Consider the following 21003-nt stretch of genomic DNA (forward strand, 5'->3'; position numbering starts at 1 on the left):
CCATGGACAGGGACACCTTCTACTATCCCAGGTCACTCCCATCCCATCCAACCTGGCCTGGACACTTCCAGGGATGGAGCATCCGCAATGATTTGCACCCCGACTTCTGTTAACAGACAAAATAACCCTGATTTTGCTGTTGTTGTTATTTAATTTATTTTACAACACACAAACACACATAGTACATTGTACAACATAGTAAAAAAAAAGACCAAAAAACCAAAAAACCCCAAAACGCCGACAAAACCCCAAAACATTACAAACATCTCAGGAGAGTGACCATTCCCCTGTGGCCCTGGGCCACCCCCAGGGTGTGTTTGCAGGCTGTGGGGTGGCTGTGCAGGGCTGGGGGTGAGGGTCACTGGGCAGGCACAGCCAGGCAGGGCAGCAGCGGCGGCGCCTTCTGGCTGCGCTCGGCCGACATGTGCTCCAGGCGCTCCGTGTAGAACCCGTTGAAGTCCAGCCTGAGGGACAAAACACACTGTGAGCAGCAGCCTTCCCCAGGACACCCACAGCGAGCTCTGGCCCCCTGTGGGATGTTCTGTGCTGTGGCACAGGGGTTGGTGACACCTTTTCCATGCCTTTAGAGCAGGCTTTTGAAAGGGAGACGAATCAGGAACCCGGCCCAAATACACTGGAAGGAGCAAATGCTCACACAGCTCTTCTCCAGACCACACAGAGGTGTCTTGTGTGAACAAGGTTTCCTCAGTGTCTGCACCTTCCCAGCACTCCTGAAACCCCAGAGCTTACCAGCATTGGACTCTGGTACTAACTCCCACATGAAATCCGCCACAGCACCGTGAAACGCTGAGGTTTCCATCCCCACCAGCTCCTGGCTAACACCAGGATGCTTCCCACGCATCCACAGTTCACCAACACAAGCAACTGGGCAGAAGATGCTCAGCCACAACCACAAGTGACACTTGGAAATGCCTCTCCAAAGCACTCAGCACCAGGGGTACCACAATCCCACCTCCCTGACAATCCAGAGTGACGCCCACCCAGCCCCAAGCCTGCTGTGCCCTTCCCGTGGCAGATCCCAAAGCACCCACAGCCAGTGCAGCTCATGCCCTCGTGTGCCCTGGATCACTGAGCAGTCAGTGCAAGCCTGTGAATCACACAGAAGTTACTCTCTCCCTTTCTCAAATTAGGCTGCTCCAGTACCAACTGAATGGGCACAATATTTGAGTTTCATGTTGCTTAACAACCTCACACAAACGGCAACAAATTGTTCCTTGACATTTTTTGGTGCCTGCAGAAAACAGAGCCTCGACAGATGGAATTTGTCTGTTGCTCTCTCCTGGTTGAAAAGCTTTGCATTGCTTTTGCCCTCGAGGAGTTGTACCAGGGAAACCTGACAATGAGGTGAAAGTACTGACCAAGTTTTGATTCAAACACAAGGCCAGGACTCGCTGCTCTGAGGATTTCTAAAGCTGCTTCGTTCCCAGCTCAGTGACTTGCAGATTTTGCTTGGCTTCCCTTTTGGCTGTTTTTAGTTATAAGTGATCCGTGATAACCATTTCATCAGAACATGTGTGGTGCTTCCTCAGCATGTGCTTATATGGCAGTTTGTTGCTTTGTGGCTAGAATTCATGAGGTTTGCACCACTTCACATCCTGGTGTCCTACTCTCAGTTCCCTCCAACCTGGTAAAGGAAGGATGTCTGATAACCACACTGATGTATACGATTTCTAAGAACCTCAAGAATCTAAAGACTTAACTAATCCTGCTGACAAAGCCATCTTCACTGTAGTTCTACTCCTTTTCACTCCTGGGATGTGCTGGAGTGACTGGAGAGTTCCTGCAGTTGCCAGCCCTCTGTCAGCACTCCCAAGGAAAGGGCTGGAGCTGTGCCAGGAGAGGTTTAGGGTGGAGATCAGGGAAAGGGTCTTCCCCTAGAGGGTGCTGGGCACTGCCCAGGCTCCCCAGGGAATGGGCACAGCCCCGAGGCTGCCAGAGCTCCAGGAGGGTTTGGACAGCACTGCCAGGGGTGCCCAGGCTGGGATTGTTGGGGGGTCTGGGCAGGAACTGGGTGATCCTTGTGAGTCCCTTCCATCTCAGGATATTTTCTGATTCTATTCTATGACACACCTGAGCAGGACTTGGGCACACCAGAGATCTGTCACCTGTGAGCTCTGAAGGAAACCCTCTGCATCTCCATCTCCTATTGTCTGATGCCACAAATAAAATGCCTCAGTTACTCAGTACTACAAAATGAGTAAGTGTTAACCGGGATCAAATAAATGATGAGCAAGTACCAGAACTGTGAATTTTGTTATTTATCTGACATGTTGATGATCCCTGTTGGAAAGCAGTCCCATAAAAAGGTTATAAATTAGGAAAAAAAAAAAAAAGAGTGATATGTCTTGTAAACTCTTCCTTATAAACTCTCTCAGTCAAATATGTTATTTCAGATGGCAACTGAATGTGGATGTCTCCACTCTGCTTTTTGGGTTCTTGTTGCCATAGAGCCCAGGCCTTGAGCCAACAATCCCTCCAACCTGAATGGGAGATAAATGTCACCTCTGGGCATTCATTGTGGGGTTTCCACCCTTTAAACCACCCCTGAGCAGCCTTTGGGCTTGGAAAGGCAGGGCCTGTGGGCTGTTAACATCCAGATTTCTGATAAGGACATGGGGACATTTAGGTTGGCAGGAAAGGTCCAGCAGGTCCAATGTTTTGGTGAAGACTCAAGTGCTCCCAGGGAGTGCAGACTGGGGCGGGGGGGAACTTGATAGCGATGACAGTCCTGGTGGCATAAGGACTAGGGCGTGGGAATAAGGGAGGGTAAAGCACCCAGGACCTTCTGAGCCTCTGAGTGAGGCTGAGGTCACTGCTCACAGCACAAACCATGGACAGAAGCACTGCATCCTCTGCATCATCACACTTCTCCTTTCCCCTGAAGCAGGAAATGCTGCTTGCAAAACCAAACTTCGTGTTTGGAAGAACCAGCTGCAGAGATTCCACAGCTCAGGAGTCACCTGCTGACCCCTCAGTGAGGGCTGTGACCCTGATGGAGCAGCTGGTGGCTGCTGTCCTCCTGGTGCCCTGTCCTCCTGGGCAGGACACACAGCCAGGCTGGGGGCTGCAGCACCAGCTCATCCCACTGTCCTGGCATGTGTGAGACACTCACACCATGACAAGAGCAGGTGATTTGGTCTCCAACACTGTGCTGGCCACGTCCCCTGTGCCCTGGGATCATGGAGTGAGTTGCCACCAAGATGTCCTGAATGGAGCACCATGAATAAGCCCCTCTGTTAGAACTTGTACTGCAGATGAAAAAAATGTTACAAAAAGGATAAAGGAGGAAGCAGAGCTGGAGCACTGAGGAGCAGTAAATGCTCCTGCCTGGGTGACTCAGCTGCTTGTGGTCCCAATCACTAAATCTAACCTGAACCTGCTCCTGTGACACCCAGGAGTGATGGCAGCCAGGGAAGAGTGAGAGCCTAATCCTGCCAGCCTTTCCCTACAGATGGATCCTGCCTGTAACCTACAACAGCCTGATGTCAATGAACTGCGAAGTCCAGTCCAGACAGATGGAGGGTGACATAAAATACTGAGAAGCCACACCAGCCTTTCCCAAAAGGTCCTGCAGAGATTTGGCTCTCCTGGTTAGTCCTGAAAGGAACAACAACCAATTGTACAGCTGGAGGCTGCACTCACAGCCATACAAACAGGTTTTTTTTGAGAAATTCCAAGATGAGGAGAAGACCTCTGACTCTGGTCACTTCAGAGATGGAGTGAACCAGAGTTGTTAGGGCTGTGGAGAAGGGGTCCTTACCTATATTCCCATTTCAGGGACTCAGCACCACCCACAGGGGCAGCTCTGGTGGCTGGAAGCTCCTTCCCTGACAGGGGATGGAAGCAGGAGAGCTCAGAACAACAAGCAGCCCTGGGGCACTGCCAGGGGCTCTGTAAACCTGTGGCAGTTGCTGGACAAGAAGTTCCCAGAAAAAAAGGACAACTGGAAGCACAGTCTCCTGTGGGAATTCTTCACCTAACAAAGTACCAGGAATCCTGACAGCCCTGTCAGATGCTGTCAGAAATGGCACCAGGAGGGGACAACAATCTCCTTAAAAAACATTCCTGAAACATTTCCTCTCTCTCTGCTTTCAGGTGTAGCACATCTCAACAGAGATGTGAGGGTTATCAGCCAGCCATAAAAGATATCCAGTATAGATGGACAGGGAACAAAACTTACAGGTTTGTTGTTTTTTTTTGTTGTTTTTTTTTTTTTTTTAATTGAAAAAGCAACACAGTGGTTATAAACCCAGCAGCAAAACTTCTATCTGCTCTCTCTCTCTCCTCCCCTATCCTGTGTACCTGACTTTTATGTATTTCTGAAGGCATTTTGATTTCCAAGAAGATGCTTATTTAAATAAATGCAATATGGGAACTTAAAATAGAAGTTCACATAACAGAAGCACGAAATTCACTCTCTGATCAAACCTTTGTGTGATTCTTCTCATCTTGCAATACTTACGCTGTATTTGGAAATGGGTTTGGAGATTCACTGTCTCCACAGTGAGACAATCCCCCGGAAAACTAACACCACATTCACAGTATTAATGGACAAATTTCACATAATTCAAAGGAATGTGTTTGGGGGGTTTTCTAAAGCCTTGGGTTGAAATGCAAAGCAGAATGGTCTGGGTTGGAAGGACATCAAAAACCCTCTCATTCCAACATATTCCTCTAGCCCAGCTTGTTTACAGCTCCTAAATATGCATATTTCTCAGTTGAAATGAGCATTTCCTGAGCTGAATCTGGGACCCACGGGAGGGGAAGTCACAGATAGAAAAGGCTGGCTCACCTGTAGATGATGTTGAGCATGCTGTGCTCGCAGTCATTGGTGCTGTACACGCTCAGTTTGTCCAGCAGGTCCAGCAGATGTGTGGAGAAATTGCTGTCAAACTTGTTGATGGTGGCTTCAAAGCCAGATGTGAGGTGCAGGTTGTCAGCATGCTCTGCTAAAAGCTGCCAAGACAAAGGCACAGTGGCCCCATGTGTTTGCTGATCTGCACTTGCCAAGGGGCTGCAATTATGGCTGCAATTATTCCCTCTATTCCCTGACCCACTCAAACATACTGCCATCAAACATCACAGCTGCTCAGCCTCGGAAATAAATCTTTCCAAGTCCTTGGTAGTTAAAAGCCCTGCTGTACCTAGAATGGGAGAAGCCCAGAGTAGGTCCCAGCTGAGTTATCCACAGATACATGCTGTCATTGCTCGTTTTCAAGCAGGAAGAAAAGCCAGTAGGCAGAAAATGTGTGTTGCCTAAGGCAGGCTGTGACCTGTGGAGCTCTGTGACTGCAGTGGTGATGCAGATGTGTGCCAGAGGGGCTTCCAGAGGGACAGGAGGATCTGCTAACCACAGAGCAAATCTCCTGTGCATCTAGACAGAGAAATATGGACAAGACAGATTCCCCAGGTATGAAAGCCAGGGGCTGACACTCTGGAAAAGAGGAAGTGCTGGCATTTCAGAAAGCCTGGATGTGGCTGTGCACAGCTGAAAACACAAGTGAAAACTCAAAAAAAAAAAACAGTGCAGGGACTGCTGTGGGAGACAGGGTCTTCAAGGCAGACTTTGAGAACTCCAGCAGCGCTTCCACACTGCCCACAGCTCCACAAAGGTTGTGCTTTCTGGGGCCAGAGGTGGTCTAGAAAGCAGGAAGGGCTATCTGCAAGTGGCCACTCTGTGGTCAGAGTGGCAGCCTGCCCCAGCTGTCCCCCGTGTCCCACCTTGTTGGTCAGCTTCTTCTTGGCAGCCTCCTGAGCACGCTCCTCCTCGGTGGGTGGGCCCTGCATGGTGCCGTGCTCCAGGGTGAGCCTCTCCATCTCACTGTCCAGCTTCATGCTCTGGGTGAACCTCTGCCAGGGGCACAGCGTTGGGCACATGGTTACAGCCCCTTCCTTCCCTTGGGGCAAGGCACGAGGCTCAGCTCTGCCCAGCTCAGCTCCCAGGAAAGCTGACTCTGGGTTCAGAATGCTGATTCACAGATCTGCCTGAACCCGCTGGAAAGTGGGGTTTAGGAATGCTGTGGGTTCCTTGATGCTGGATGGAATGTGCCCATCACCTCACCCTCCAGAGAGGGTCTCTACAGAGCACTACAGCATTCAAGAGAGGGAAATTTGGCCCATAGGAACCTGACCTCAACATAGAAAAAGGAAGGTTTTGTGGAGTAAGAAGCCACAGAAACCATTTGGGAGAGGGTGTCAAGCCCTAAAGCTGCTGACAGAGGGAACAGAGGCAAGTCCACGTGGGGCTGGCAAAGGGACTGCCAGGGCTGGCAGTGGCACACACCTGCATGCAGTTGGTGAACATGACACACACAGACATCAGCTTGGAGAAGATCTTGAGCAGCTCTGGGTTGGTGAGCATGCAGTCCTTCAGGCAGTTGTCTAGGAAGCTCGTGTGGTGGCTCAGGACATCGTCAATGTTGGATGCCTGTGACAGGAGAGATCAACAATGACAAACTAAATTAAATGCTCCATCCCAGCCCCCTGCTTCTGACAGGGACCTCTCAGTGAGAAACTCCTCGTGTACCTCCCAGAAACATCCCAAGATGGAGACTGCATGTGCACTGCTGCCTTCAACAGCCCCTCACACACTTTAAACCTCTTATTTGTCACATCACCTCCCCACAAATCATGCTTGCTTTAATCACCCAAGCCCTCCCCTGGAAAGGATGGAGTTATCTGCTTTATGAACTTGCATTTCCTTTGTTTCTAAATCTGCTTGTCATGGCCACTCCCACCTTCACAACCTCAGTAAAGTCAGAGAAAAGAAGAGGAAAAGAGAAATACAAATCAAAGAATCTTAAACATCAATAAACTTATCATTAAAACATACAGGCTTATTCAGAAATATGCTTTAGGAGCCAATAAAGAACTGGGGCATGCAGTGTTGCAAGGATTCTGTAAGATTTTTGTTCATCTCTCCTACTCCAACAGGCTGCTTCAGTCTTGAGTTTTAATGGCAGATTAAAACTCCCTCTCACTCTGTACAGTTACAGGACGTGCTGCAGCTCAGAACACAAATCAAGCTCAGGAATGAACCACAGGACTAAAATTGCCACAGCATGCCCACTAGTTCAGCAGGACCAGTGCAGGAAACCCCTCCCACATCCCTTTAGGCTACTGCAGGACAGGGATAAATGCAACTTTCTAATGCAATGAAGACAATGATGAAGTTGTGTTGATGAAGGCCAGGATGTGAAGATAAAGATCCCAGCTAGAATTTTTAGGAAGAGAGCACCTTATCTTCAAGTGAAAATGTGACCAATAAAATGCACCGTAAGGCACTACATGAAACCAGTGACGATCCTCCTTTCCCCCCTTAAAATACAAATGAAAGGAGAAAACAGGGACAGAATAGCTTCAACAATGGCCTCCATGCAAGTAAAGTAAACTGAGTGATGTATTTTGCAAACCTAAACTTGCAACAAAATTAAGAAATAAGTACAATGCCCAGATTATTCAGGAGCTTGACATATGAACCTTCTCATTCAGAAGTTCTTGCCAAGAACATGCAGAAACACTCACAATCCTAGACCTGCTCCCTCCTGTGAATTCTCCAGAAAAAAAAGTATGACAGGGTGTCCAAAAACGTTGGTTATCTGACCCCAAAACAACTCCTCAGGGCAAAGTAAGAACTAAGGCAGGATCAGTTGATGCTGAAGATCCAAAAGGGCCATCAGGCAGCTGACAAGAGAGCTGACTGCAGGGGTGTTGCATTGTTTGGTGCCTCAGATGAGTGTTTTTCAGAGTGTAAGAGGAAAAAGGTGTGCAACCCAGAAGTGTCTGATCACAGGGTGATGATGATGATAATAATAATAATAATAATAATAATAATAATAATAATAATGATGATGATGGACTTTTTTATACCCAAACATTCCCAGTATCCCAGTCCTTGGCAGCTTCATGGCAGGAAAGCACAGGCTCTGCTTCTAAGAGCACTGCAACTGAGCCAAGGAATCAGCTGGAGATGCCTGGACTGGTTTATGATCTTTGCACTCTGCATCTACCTTCCTTTTCCACAGCTCTCTTTCTCTTGTGTATGGGAATGTGGAGCAGAACCTGCCTTTACATAACATAGAGAGCAGAGTGTGAGCTGGGCAGAGGCAGGGGGATGCAGCACAGGAAAGGGATGTATGACTAATCAGAAAGGTGGTGCAGAACAGCAGCACTCTGCAATGTGGCAGGAACAGCAGCTGCCAGATATTTCAATGCTTCCAACAAAATCAACAGACACCTGCAAGCCACTGGAATTAGACATTAAGTTTGTGAACTTCCCTCACCAGCTTCAGGTTCTTCTCCAGGATGTGCCATGTTGGCTCCATCACTTCAAACATCATGTAATACTGGATATTCTGCACAAAATTCAGCATCCGCTGCCGCAGTGTGAAAGCACCAGCAAACCTAGGGGAGAAATCACACCCACACAGCTCAGAACTAGCAAATGCCACGGAGAACTATCACCAGGCTTGCACAGCCAAGCAGAGCTAAATATTTCTGTCCTAGCAAATGCCTTGCTGCAGTGTGAGAGGGATTATAAAGTCACTGCAGACCATCTCTGATTATTTTCCATGGCTTTTCCTCAATTAGTAGGACTCAGAGTTTTGAACCTGTCGTAGACTTTAGATAGTTGCTTTTATAAAACTAAAATTTTGATATTAAATATTAAAACAACTTTACACACAATACTGAGTGAAACCTAAAATGTTAAAAATTGATGTCTCTGAGCCTGTCAGACATTTGTAAGGATCTTTTGCACTCAGTATTGTCTGAGCTATGTCATGAGGTATCTAATTAGCAAGAAGGAGACCCAAAACTGAAAACAACAACAACCAAAAACAGGCTGTACCACTTAGCTGAGTGCAGGGAGAATTGCTTGGCTGTCTTATTGCTGATCCAAACGTTGCACAGCTGCCTTTCCACGTGCTTGCAGTAGAACATGTGTCTGAAAAGCATCTGGTACCTTGTCAGTGCTTTCCTGGAAAGAAAGGAGAAGCCCATCTTCATCTCCAGATGAAGGGCTGTTCTGATTGACAGACTAAGCTGTGAAGGCTGAGGCTGCTCAGAGGTAAAGAGACTTCACACAATATGTTCCTCACGCCCTCAGATGCGCGCGGAGCTGCGCTGAACCGAAGCAAGAGAGTCACATTTGCAACCATCCCAATGAGCTCCTCTCCAAGGAGACCCTCCTCCGTATTTCCTGCCAGTGGGTACATCACCAGCCTCCTGAATTCCCTCCAGCTCCGTGCAGGGGTCACTCACACAGGGGCTGGGAGGGAGGGTTCAGAGACTGTGCTCTTGTACCCACCGCGCTCAGGCTGCGATGGCCACCTAAGAATTCACCGGGATTTCAGAATTCAGCCAGGAATTTAGCAAGATTTTCCAAAAAAGGGGATGAAAAGCTGTAACCAAGCTACAGGCAGCACTACCCCACCAGCAATGCACTGTCACAAGCAGATGGGGCTGCTTATTTATAGCTCCGGGACTGGATTCAGGTCTGTGCTCAGACACTTTGGCGTAGGTGTCTGCAGAGCTCCAGTCGATACAGTTCAGGAAACCTTACCAAATCCTATTTTCACTTCCATAGCTACCACCAGAGCTAGCACACTCTGTTGGGAAGGAACAGAAAAAATTCCAAAAGCATCATGTCGTTAGGAAAGTCTCACTGATTCAATGGAATTTTTAGAGGGGGAAATTCAGGGAGGAGTTAATTGCTGGCGTTCAGCAATTTGAAATCTGCCACTCTGTTCACACAATGCTGCTTGTCCCATTTGCTTGTGGCTCACAGCAGCGTTTTCTCCAGGGAAACAAGAGGCAAATTCCTGCAGAAAAATGAACCATTTGGTCCCTCACAACTCAGTTAAATGCAAAACAGCCTGTGACAGTAGCAACAGCCTGTATCCTTTGAGCCTGCAACCAGGGATACCAGAAAGTAAGTTTTTTTTTTTGTTCTCCAGATTGAGGAATGTTTGTTTCTTGCATGAAAAACCCCTTGTGAGAGTACCTCTTGTGTTTTTTTCCTCAGTGGGTTGATGCCTTACCTGTTTATGATGAGGGACAGAGGCCACTTCACAATGTAGTCAAAGGAAAAGGCCTCCAGGCCACTGAGGGTGAGCTCCGTGGGGTCTGCACTGATGATGGCCTTCTCCTGCTTTGTCTCTATGGCCAGCACCCTCAGGAGCTGTGTGATGAGGTCATGGGGCATCAAGTCGATCTGTAAGGGGAGAGCAGGGTAGAAATGAATCCACAGGACATCCACAGCTACTGTGGAACAACAGGCAAGGTGCCCATGGGCAGAGTCCCTCTCCAGTCATCACACCAAGCTAGGAAGCAGCAGGTTCTCACAGGCAGACAGATCTCCCCAAACCATGGCAGGCCTTCTGCTCAAAGTCAATTATCCTCTGCTTCCCATTCTCACCTTTAAATCATCCTTGAAGGGATCAGTGTTGGCTGTGCTCATCCTCAGGGCTAATTCCAGCAGAGCCTCCAGCCTCGTCGTTATGATGTCATCTACAGGCTTCTTAAGTTCCTCCTCTGTCAGATCCATGAAGTGAACAAAAAAGTCCCCTTGATCCATCAGGAAATAGTGTTTTATAGATCTGCTCAAGAAAACACAAGGACAATTGATCACTTTTTTGAACGCCCACGTTAATCCATATCAAACCTAAAGGAACAAATGCAATCAATTCAACGAGCCTGCGGGGTTTGATCACAAAATGTTTCTCTTTGTGGGGAGCACACAGCCATAAATAACCAGTTTGGAGACTAGTCTTTTATGGATGTCTCCTCCTCCCTACCTCCTCAGTCAGGACACTTCTGAGCAGTCAGATCAGGGCTGCTGCTGTTCTTTTTTTTTTTTTTTTTTTGCCTAGAAAAATGCAAAAGAAGTCCCAGGTGTGCTGGGTGTGGGGTTCTGCTGCTGCCCTGAACAACTTCCCAATCTCCTCCAGCTGAGGGGCAGCTGCCAATTCTGAGCAGAATCCTGGACTCCTCTCAGTGAACAAATATCTGTGCTGATTTTATTTTTTTTTAAATCCAGCAGACTTCTGCTGTAACAGGACACATAAACTTTGATTTTCACTTGGCATCAGGGAGAGTTACCTGCGGTTGGCACGGAGCTTGAAGTAGCTCTGAGGTGAGCCTGAGGATTAACCAAGTGCCTGGCCAGACATCACACATGACAACTGCAGACTTTGGAGCAAAAATAGGTGCAAAGCCATAACAGGGTGGCTCCAGAGTCCTGATCTGACTGGGCTAGACAAAGCTCTGACTTAGTTTTGGCAACAGCCTTCCAAGGAAGTTGGACCACAGACCCCCAGACATCTTTCCCACTCAACATTTCTATCATTTTAGACTTTTTTTCCCCCTCTTCAGAGAAGAAAAAAAAAACCCAAATCTTGGTTTTTTAGGTCAACCTTTCTAAATGGAAATAGAGAACACCTTGGTAATATCCCAAGAGAACAGAGCTAACTTCAAAAATTTATGTGCCTTAGCAGAACCAATCTCTTTATCACGCATTTAGTAAAATAAATCCAACCTTAGGTGAGCCACCAGCTCTTTCTCCTCCATCAGGAAGTCCAGAAGAACTTTGCTGGCATAGTTATATGCTTTTTCTATTTGTTCCACATAGGCTCTCTCTTTTAAAGTGTAGATGACCTCTTTAGCCACAGGGCAGGTGACATCTCGCCCACATTCCCGCACAACATTTAAATATTTCCCTGAAATGAAAAAGAATTTTAATTTAATTTAATTTAATTCCTGTACTCGTCCCTGCTGTATAGCAAACAGGGAAAACTTCCACACCACTCTCTTCAAGAGGAAGATATGTTGAGAAATGTTTACACTACATTGTGCTGAAAGTTGGAAAGGATTTAAGCACCTTTCAAAAGATGATACAGAATTTTAAAATAGGCACCTGGTATCACATTTAAGGAGATTTAGAAATGGTTTTGTTTCCAAGTGGGGACAAAACATCTCTGCAAGTGGCCTGAAGCTCTGCAGATCTGTTGCTCTGTTTCACAAGTCACTTTTGGAGGGCTTTGTACAAGGATAAGAGGTCAAATGCTTAAATTAACACTCAGGTGGTCGAACCTCAGCTGTCAAGCTCCATCCAGTTAGAAAACCTACTCACAAAACAGCAGTGACAGCCAGCTCCCCTTGCTGCTGGGCTCCTATGTGGCTTGATTTAGAGGATTTGGGGTTCTTTAGACTCTTCTATTGCTCTCAACCCAAGTGGACAACCCCATAAAGTGGCAAGGCACGGTGACATTTCCTTTCTCTCAACACAAGACCACCTTGTCTCAAGGTTCCTCTCAGAGCAGAAGCACCTACCTGTGCTTAGGATTTTGTCAGCCATTTTCTGCAAGAAGGAGGGAATCTGTTGCTGAACAACAGTGTATCTCTGATCCCAATACTTGTCATTATAGTCCTCCTGAATCTTCTCCTTCTGCAGCTCATGCTCCTCCACCATGAACTCACTGGACAGTTAAAGCAGATGTTTAGGGGCAGGAAGTGGTACAATGAGGATTACTTTTTTTGACCTGCAAACTGGTAATGTGATCTATCAGAAATAAGGTCTCACGAGGACACATCCAATCAAGAACTGAAATTAGTCTGTTTGTGAAGCAAGAGGAAAAGCACTATGCACTGTCTCTGCTCATGTGCAATGAGAAACAGAGTTTTACAGGGTTCATAAACCAAGGCTAAACATTATCTGTTTGTCAGTGCAGGGGTGAGGAAAGAACTGGCCTTTGTCCACCTTCTCACCAGCAGAAAGGCAGTGATTTCAGTGATTATCTGCAGCTTTGCCCCCCCACCTTAGGATTCTGAAAATGTGGGAAATAGAAATGCTGCACAAACTATCAGACACAGCAAGATGCTTCAAATGACACTACAAAAGCCAAAAAATCTGAGAGGGTTGTTTCAGCCCCCTGGGCAGTGCAGACTCGACAGAGCAGATCAGTATTTCTGAAGTTTTGCATTTCATTTCCATTGCTTAACTGTTCTTTACCTGTATGGATCATTAATGATGCCTCTGTATATCCACTTTTCCAGGATTTCAAAGTAAGGCACGCTGGCTGCCTTGGTTAAATACAGGCAAAGCTCCTGAGCCTGGCTGTCCCCCGTGTAATTGAAAGTCTTGTCGTGGAGCAAGCTGAGGGTTGATCCTCCCATACACTCACCCTTATCCACAGAAGTAGCTGGAATTTAAAAAGACCAATATAAGGCACTTACATCCTGAAAAGTCCCCCCAAAAAAAGCCCTAAATGGTCCACACATTGGACATGGCCCCTGAGCAGCCTGTGCAGCTGTAAGCAAGGGGCTGGACTAGGAATTTCCAGGGGTTCCCTCTGGTTATACACCCACAGAGAGCTGGAGAGGAGTTTGGAAAGGAGCTGAGGAGAGGCAGCACTGGTGGATTGAGCTGATGGGAAGGGCAAGGGCTGTGGAGGCAAAAGGCACAGGGGTGCCTCCTGACAACTCCAAAGGCACATTCAGCCCAGAATGCTCTTCTCCAGAAGTGGTGCAGTGTCCTTACAAGTACAATGCCCCTGGGCTTTCTTCTTAAATAAAGCAGGAAATCAAAATGAGACATGTCCTGCCTGTTTGGCTACCCTGCACAGTTCTCACAAGCTGTCAAAATATAACGACTGTGGTTTTGGAAACTTACCCAGTGAAGACAGAATCTCCAGGGTCCTCATTGTGGGCTGGATGTAAAACCACAGCTTCTGCAGTGACAGAAGGCCTTGCCTCTGAAGATGCTCCAGCTGGGTAATTAATATCATGTATTCTTTGATTAGAGTCCTCATGGCCGCAGCCAGAGCATGATTTACCTGTCCATACTCAAAGGAAGACTTCTCCTCTATAAACCTGCAAAAAGCAAAAAGAAAACTCTTTTTAAGGCAATGTAACTTGTATAATTTTCAGGAACTTCAGGACACTGTGCAGGCACACCAGTAGACCCTGTGCTCCCTCTCCCTTATTTCCCATCCCACACTTCCTAGAAGGGAAAGCTGTGGGAAGATATTTCCTCTCCAGCCACAGGGGAACTAGAACCATTTGTAAAAGCACTGTGTAGAAAGTGAGAACCAGCACACAAAGGTTCCTTCGGTCCTGGATGCCCAGAGGGGAGCAAAAAGCAGGAAATATGGAGAAATTCCCAGCAGAGTGGGAAGGGAAGCCAGAACAGGCAGATATATCCTAACTGCATTTTACCTGAAGTTACCAAGGCCAAGACTGGAAAGAAAAAAGGTATGTGAATAAAAAAGTGAACTGGCAGCACAGAGGAGAAACCCAGCAAAGAAATGTAGCTAAAACTGACCCGAATAAATTGTCACTCATTTTATACCTCACCCCCTTTAATTTAAATAAAGCATGGAAGTTAAGACCTGCACAATGGCAGATTCTCTGTTCTCACAAGACAGCCTCCTCCCCTGACAAAAACCAGCTTGGTACCTGGTGACAGCAGAGTAACTTGCTGCCACAGGAAGAATCCTGGTCACCAGCTCCTTGATGGACAAGTCCAGGTTTGGATCGAGGGAAAAGGCTCGGTTCTGTCTGCCCACCAGCGCCTGGGCTGTGATGTACCTTCCATCCACACCAATCAGAACGTACAGCAAATCCTCCACAATCATGGATTCCTGGGAGGCTAATGGCAAACTGCCTGTTTCCAAAGAGTAGACAAGAGAAGGACAGAATGTGCCATCATCATCCACCCGTTTCAGGCTCGTACGTTGCTTTCCTGGAGAACAGAATCCTTTGCTCATTTATACCCAAATCCAGGTGACAGGATCAGACATCCAACACCTGTGGCCACAGCTCCCGCTGCTGATCCTTCCACCCAAAAGGGCCCAGTTACTTCCAACACCAACAACTTCCCCGACCTCCTTGCCACCAAAATATTTAAATATCCAGAAAACAGCTCAAATACAGTCACAAAGAAAAAAAGTGCCAAGAGCCAAGTCTTGCTGAGTGTGAACATCTGAACAGCACTTCTGAATGAGAACAAAACACTAGAGATTAATGCAATTTTCCCTGTGTTTCACATACCTATTGGTACTGTTGTGTCAGTGCTCAGACTGGTGCCAATTAAGAAATCTCCAATAAGTGCAGGTCTCTCATACACCCAGGATGGAAATACTGGAATGGGCTGACCAGAATTCTTCTTGTTCTGCTTATCCCGGAGGATTTTTCTTGTAAGCTCAAGAGGCTGTTGGAAAAAGAGAAAGAGAGAGAAAGGAGAAAACCAGGAAACTTTCACAAGTCCAAAAAATGTTTAATTTCAAGGAGAATTTATTGATGGACTTGAGAACAGAAAGCAGAATGGCTGGTATTTCAGCAGCACGGTGTAGAGTTTCATTTACCAGCACCACTTTGTCTATTTGCCCCACTGCTGCTGCTGCAAAAAAGTATTTTTTTATATATTTGACCTTTTAATGTGGGGGTACATCAAATAATGCCTTTCTGCATCTGTCCACACTGGCCTGGGTGCTGGGGCACACCCAGGGGAGCAGAATGGGGACATGCACAGCTATCAGGCAGTGGTTGCTGGTTTGGAGAGAACATCACATGAAAGCAGCAAACTCCTTCCAGAAGCACCAACATCCCATTCCAGGGGCATTGAACACCTCTGAACTCAATGCCAAACACAACCCAGACAAATCCACCCGCAGAGAGCTGGAAAATGATGGAGATTTTTGCTCTGAGTGGGAGTTGGCGAAGGAAGTGAGCTCTTGAAGACTGAAAGACTTTCCACCCCCGGCTCTGACACTAAAATAAACGGAGTGCAAGATCAATCATCAGCTGGGGAAGCTTGTGAGATGCACAACCTACATGAACATTTGGAGCCCCAAGTGCACAAACACAGGGCTGATGAAGGCCATTTCTGAAACTCCACAGATGTGTGTGTGTGAACAGGGATATGCACAGGCTCATTTTACTTTCTTATTTACATCATGTGTGGGTGATCTGCTAAAAGGACCTCGATTTCCTCTGCTCCCCTAACAGAACTGGGACTTTCATATGGAGAGATAGGAAGCCTCAAGCAAGCTGCCAGCAATTCCAAGGACAGCTAAACCCCCCATGAAACTGCAAACCTCAGTTGGCTGTATGAACATGTTCTGCTTGGAAGAAGGGAAGCCACCAGTAGGTCTTCCCAAATGTCAGGCAGGAAAAATTTCTTCACTGAGAGAGTGAAGAAATCTTTGGAATAATTGGAACAAGGTCCTCAGGGAAATGGTGGTGTCACCACCTCTGGAAGTGTTCAAAACAGGAGCAGAAATGGCAGCTGGGGACGTGGTTTAGTGGGCATGGTGATATTCAGTCCAGGGTAGGACTTGATCATTCTCTGATTTTATCCTATAAAAAGAGGCAGGGCACTTCTGTTTGCAGTTCAACCAGCTCTAGTGTGACTTTGTTAACTGGCAGAGGTCAAAAAAGTCAACATTTTGGCTATAATGGACACATTCACCTGAAAGGCAACACTCTAACTTTCCCTACCTCGATGAGTCCTGGACCAAAACTGGTCCAAGCAGTAACTCCAATCTCTGCATGATCTGTCTGACAGTGCCGAGCAGTCCAAGGGCAGATGGCACAGCACTTGTGGCACTGGTGACAAAGCACACGTCTCAGGGGCATGAATCACCTTCTCTCAACTTCAACTTGCCTCGAAGTTGAGGTCACTGTCACTACAGGCTTCAACAACAGCCTGGAGAAAACCCCCAGGGCTGAGAACACAGCCCTCAGGTGGCACCCCAACACCCCGGGCACAGGGTGGCAGTTTGCCACTGACATGCTGAGGAACCTGCACCTGCCATCTTGAGCAATGGCAATGTGCATGGAGGGAGATGAAGGGCTTGTCTCTGAGGTCCAGAAACACCTCTAACTCCACTGGTGACCCTCACAGACACAAGATCTGTGTCAGAGGCTGAGCAGACCCAACACTTCCCAAGAATATCCTCCTGTCTCAGCCCTTACTGCTCCAACAGGCCCAAGCACCAGCCCATCAGGGCCTTTTAACACAGTTCCAGCTCTTTAAGTCTGAAGAGGCTATAAATGGAGCAGCAGGGAAGCACAAATCTTGGCTTGTGGTGGCACTTCAATCCCTCTGGCTGTGAATTGCACATCCCAGAGAACGGCACTTCCAGGTCTTTCCTCTTTTAGCAAGTTCACACATAAATGCTGGTAAGAAGATCAGTTATCTCACTGGAAATTCATCTTCCCCTCATGATCTAAATCACCCACTTGACTCAGATTGTCTGTGGAGGATCTGGATGAGTCAGGCCCAGTGTCTGTGCAGTATTTCAGTGTATGTGGGACAAGTCTGGTCTCACCACTGCTGACAGGGTGAGGGGTTGGACCCTTTGTTTAGGATTTGAGTTCTCCTCCACCATCGCATTCATGTAGGGCCCTTCACGCCCAGAGACCAAAAGCACAGGACATGGAAGGCCCATCCCTCTTGCTATTGAGGGCCTGAAGTGATCTGAGGCTTGTCCCCTGTTGGATTTTGCTGACCAGACATGAGAAGGCACTACAGACCTCTGACCATCTTTTCCTCTTCCCCCTCTGTCCAAAGAGCTCTCCATACACTGCTGCCCTTCTGCCTCCTGCAGCCAAAATATCCCTAGCTTGACCCATGAGTTTCTCACCATGTCTTTTCCCCTCTGTTTTTAAGGTTGAGCTACCACAGCACAGGTTTTTATACAAGTAATGACAGGAAGCAGAATTTGGGATTTAAGTAATAAATTGCCCTTTTGCACTCTGACCTCACAACCTACCGCTGCTAATGAAATGTTTAACAGCTTGCTAAGCCTGTGTCTCCAGCTGGTTTTCCTCTTCCTTTCTGTCTTTTTCCATGATGCCAGCTTCCTCCAAGCCCTGTCCAACCGGGCATTGGACAGTTCCAGGGATGGAGCAGCCACAGCTGCTCTGGGCAGCCTGTGCCAGGCTCCTCACAGGGAAGAATTTAACTGTGAATTTAAACTAAGAATAACCTCAAAGAATTTAACCTTAACTGACTGGAACAAAAAAAAAAAGGCCTCTTTTACTAAGAACAGCACCAAGATTTAATATGATCTGACTAAGCAAAGGGAAGACTTTGTGCCCAGAGCTTGGGAAGAGCTTTGTACCTGCTGTGCACTGGAGTTGGCCGTGACAGTGCCCAGCTGCTTGCGCAGCTCCTCCAGCTCCTGCAGAGACATCTTGGAAGTGGAAGTGGGGATGGAAAAGGTCGTGCTGCTGCTGGTGGCTGCGTTTGCTGCCAGTTCTGCCCTTTCTTTAGCATTTTGTTGCAGGTAGTGGAGTGTCTGTACATAGACAAAGAAAGAAAAGGTTCTGTGAATGCTGGGCAGCATGGTCTAAGGCAAGAAACACAAGAGCATACCCTGGCTGTACTGAATCTAACCACAGATCTCTCTGTCTCTGTTTCCCAAGTCTAAGTGAATTATATTAAGAGGACCATAACTCTCAGCAGGGCTTTAATAACTCAGTAAAAGCCAGAACTGGTTATTTGTTGATTTCTATAGGCTTCACTGAACTTTACCATCAGCTGTGCTTGAAATCATTGCATTGTTGCTACTCTTCAACATCCAGTTCTAAACGAGGAACCAACCTCTTTGTCTTCGGTGAGTTTGGACAGCAGATAAACTAAAGAATCCAGATGTCTTGTGTTTTTAGACTTCAGCTCATCGTACTTCTTTAAAAAATCTTCAGGAGTTCGAGAAAACTCTGCTATTTTCACCTGTAAGACACCATGTTAATATTCAATGGAGTTACAACTAAAATTAAACAGAATTAGAGCAACACACAGGTCAGGCTACAAAGATGCAAGGTTTCAGACAGAGTTAGAGACCTCCTAGCCTTTAGAGCTTGACTGCTGGATTGTTTTTAAAAATGAAAACAAAAAGCAGTCTTACAGTCAGTGTGTCTGGTCATGAGTGCCAGGCTATAATCTCTAATATTTGGGTGATATTTAGAAGAAAAGAGGCATATAATGCTATAGGTGCCAGTCATATAACTGCATTTTATACCATTTTCACTTCATCATGTAATCAAGGAATGGTTTGGGTGGGAAGGGAACTTCCAGGTGATCTTGTTCCACCCCCTGCCATGGCCAGGGGCACCTTCCACTATCCCAGGTTACTCCAAGCCCCATCCAACCTGGCCTTGGACACTTCCAGGGATTCAAGGGCAGCTTCTCTAGGCATTCTGTGCAAGGTTGCCACGCTCACAGGGAACAATTCCCACCCAGCATCCTACAAAACAACCTCCTTCTTTGAACTTGCCCCCACCTCAGTCCTAACAATCCACCCACCAACGCTCATGGATTCTACCTTCTCCCTCGCAGCCTTCCCGCTCCACCCCTGACCTGCCCACCCCCTGCTCTCCTCCAGGCCCCGGGGAAGAGCCGTCATTCCTGCGGGAGGGCGGGCAGACCTTGGCGCTGTGGGCGGAGACGTTGGTGGTGACATAGGGCGTGCGGTTCTTCTGCAGCAGCTCGATGTAGACCTCGGCGCCCTCGCCGCCGTGCACCCGCAGCAGGCTCAGCAGCTCGTTCACGTCGTGGTGGATGCGGAACTCGCTCATGCTCCCTCCTCGGGCCTCCCTGGGGGGGCACGGCAACCAACGGTTATCCCGGAGCTCCCAGGGAAAGCATCCCCGCCAGGGAGATGCTGCTGGGATGTTTGGCTGGGGCAAAGGAGGAGGAAGCAAATGGAACAGGGACGCTCCTTGGATGGTTTGCGTTGGGAGAGACCACAAAGCCCATTTCATTACATCCCCTTTTCCACTGTCCCAGGCTGCTCCAAGCCCCATTCAGCCTGCCCTTGGACACTCCTAGGGATGCAGGGGCAGCCACAGCTGCTCTGGGCTGCTGCAGCTGAGACAGGTCCAGCCAGGAAGACTAAACCTGGGGGAGAATCCCAAGCTGGGGTTGGCCAGCACAGGATTTTCTCATCTCAGCACGGGTCGGTGTCTGACAGGCTGACCCCGCTGCTGCTTCTGAAATCACTTAAAAGCAGTTTTTCCCAAGTCTAGGGGTCATCCTATTCCACTGCCCACTTTACTAACTTCACTCAAACCCTGCAGAGTATTTAAATAACAACTTTAGTACTGACACAGAACCTTGAGATTATCGCAGCCTAAAAAATAAAAAAACACCCTGGTGCTAAAAACACCCAGGCTGTGGGGTCAGTCCTGGAATGGGCCATTCACTTAAGAGTTGGACTTGATGATCCTTGAGGGTCGCTTCCAATCAGAATATCCTGTGATTCTGTACATGAGAAGTAAGATCCTGAATCACGAATCGTGGAAATAAATAAGGAGTTTCACGTGACATGCCGCACAGATTGTATCAAGCGGATACAATCCACATCAATGTATCAAGCACAGGGACACTCTTTTGTTTTGCCAAGATCATGGAATCACTTAGGCTGGAATAGACTCCTGCAAGCCTCGGTCCAACTCTCCATTCAAAACTGACTCAAATTAGAACAGGTTTTGCAGGGCCCGCTCCAGCCCAAGCTTCAATATCTTTAAAGGCTCTGGTTCCCCCACCCCTTCGGGCCCTGATCCTAGCGGGATTTCCCGCGGGCTGCTGAAGTGTCTGGGGGTCAGGGGCGTAGGGAACGAGGAGAAGCTGCGGGAGCTGGGCTGGCTCGGCTGGACACGAGGAGCTGTCTGCTGGGGCCACCGGCACAGCCGCAACCCGGGAAACCCGGACGGGCCCCGGGCAAACAGAGGGGGCATCTCCATTCCCGGGATGACCTGAGGAGCCCGGGCAGCATTTCAGCCGCGTCCTGCTCCGCCCCGTCCCACCCTCCATACCCCACCCTATCCTACACTATCCATCCCATCCCATTCTATCCCGTCCCATCCCCATCTCTACCTGCCCGCCCGGAAGCGCCGCCGCTGGCGCCGGGAAGCGCGTCCTGCGCATGCGCACCCCGCGGCGCGCTAACCCGGCAGCGCGCCCCCCGCGCACGCGCA

General features: G+C 48.0%; 1 protein-coding gene across 2 annotated transcripts; it reads right to left on the reverse strand.

The window, feature by feature from the left end:
• Window positions 1–200: 200 nt before the first annotated feature.
• Window positions 201–20974, reverse strand: TUBGCP2 (tubulin gamma complex component 2). Of its 2 annotated transcripts, none has more exons than XM_066324295.1 (18): window positions 20903–20974; window positions 19453–19704; window positions 18629–18757; window positions 18147–18323; window positions 15070–15229; window positions 14476–14683; window positions 13691–13890; window positions 13031–13220; window positions 12352–12497; window positions 11558–11738; window positions 10439–10619; window positions 10062–10234; window positions 8870–8998; window positions 8304–8424; window positions 6305–6448; window positions 5743–5871; window positions 4814–4977; window positions 201–464 (listed from the first exon to the last, which is right to left on the reverse strand). In XM_066324295.1, the coding sequence occupies exons 1-18, from the start codon at window positions 20951–20953 to the stop codon at window positions 359–361; spliced, it is 2841 nt and encodes a 946-aa protein (XP_066180392.1). In that variant the 5' UTR covers window positions 20954–20974; the 3' UTR covers window positions 201–358. The 2 variants fall into 2 exon arrangements, with proteins under 2 accessions (XP_066180392.1, XP_066180393.1); XM_066324296.1 differs by having other exon boundaries at window positions 19453–19621; window positions 20903–20939.
• Between the last annotated feature and the right edge of the window lie 29 nt (window positions 20975–21003).

This window comes from Sylvia atricapilla, chromosome 8 (assembly GCF_009819655.1).
Source record: "Sylvia atricapilla isolate bSylAtr1 chromosome 8, bSylAtr1.pri, whole genome shotgun sequence".
In the NCBI taxonomy this organism is placed as follows: domain Eukaryota; kingdom Metazoa; phylum Chordata; class Aves; order Passeriformes; family Sylviidae; genus Sylvia; species Sylvia atricapilla.

Bases quoted from the DNA above. Each gene is read 5' to 3' on its own strand.
- TUBGCP2 (XM_066324295.1), bottom strand. From the start codon at position 20,953: ATGCGCAGGACGCGCTTCCCGGCGCCAGCGGCGGCGCTTCCGGGCGGG. The intron at 18,324-18,628 runs GTTGGTTCCTCG...GTCTATGTACAG, and splicing joins AACTCACCGAAGACAAAGAG to ACACTCCACTACCTGCAACA. The intron at 15,230-18,146 runs GTACAAAGCTCT...TTTTTCCAACAG, and splicing joins CCAACTCCAGTGCACAGCAG to CCTCTTGAGCTTACAAGAAA.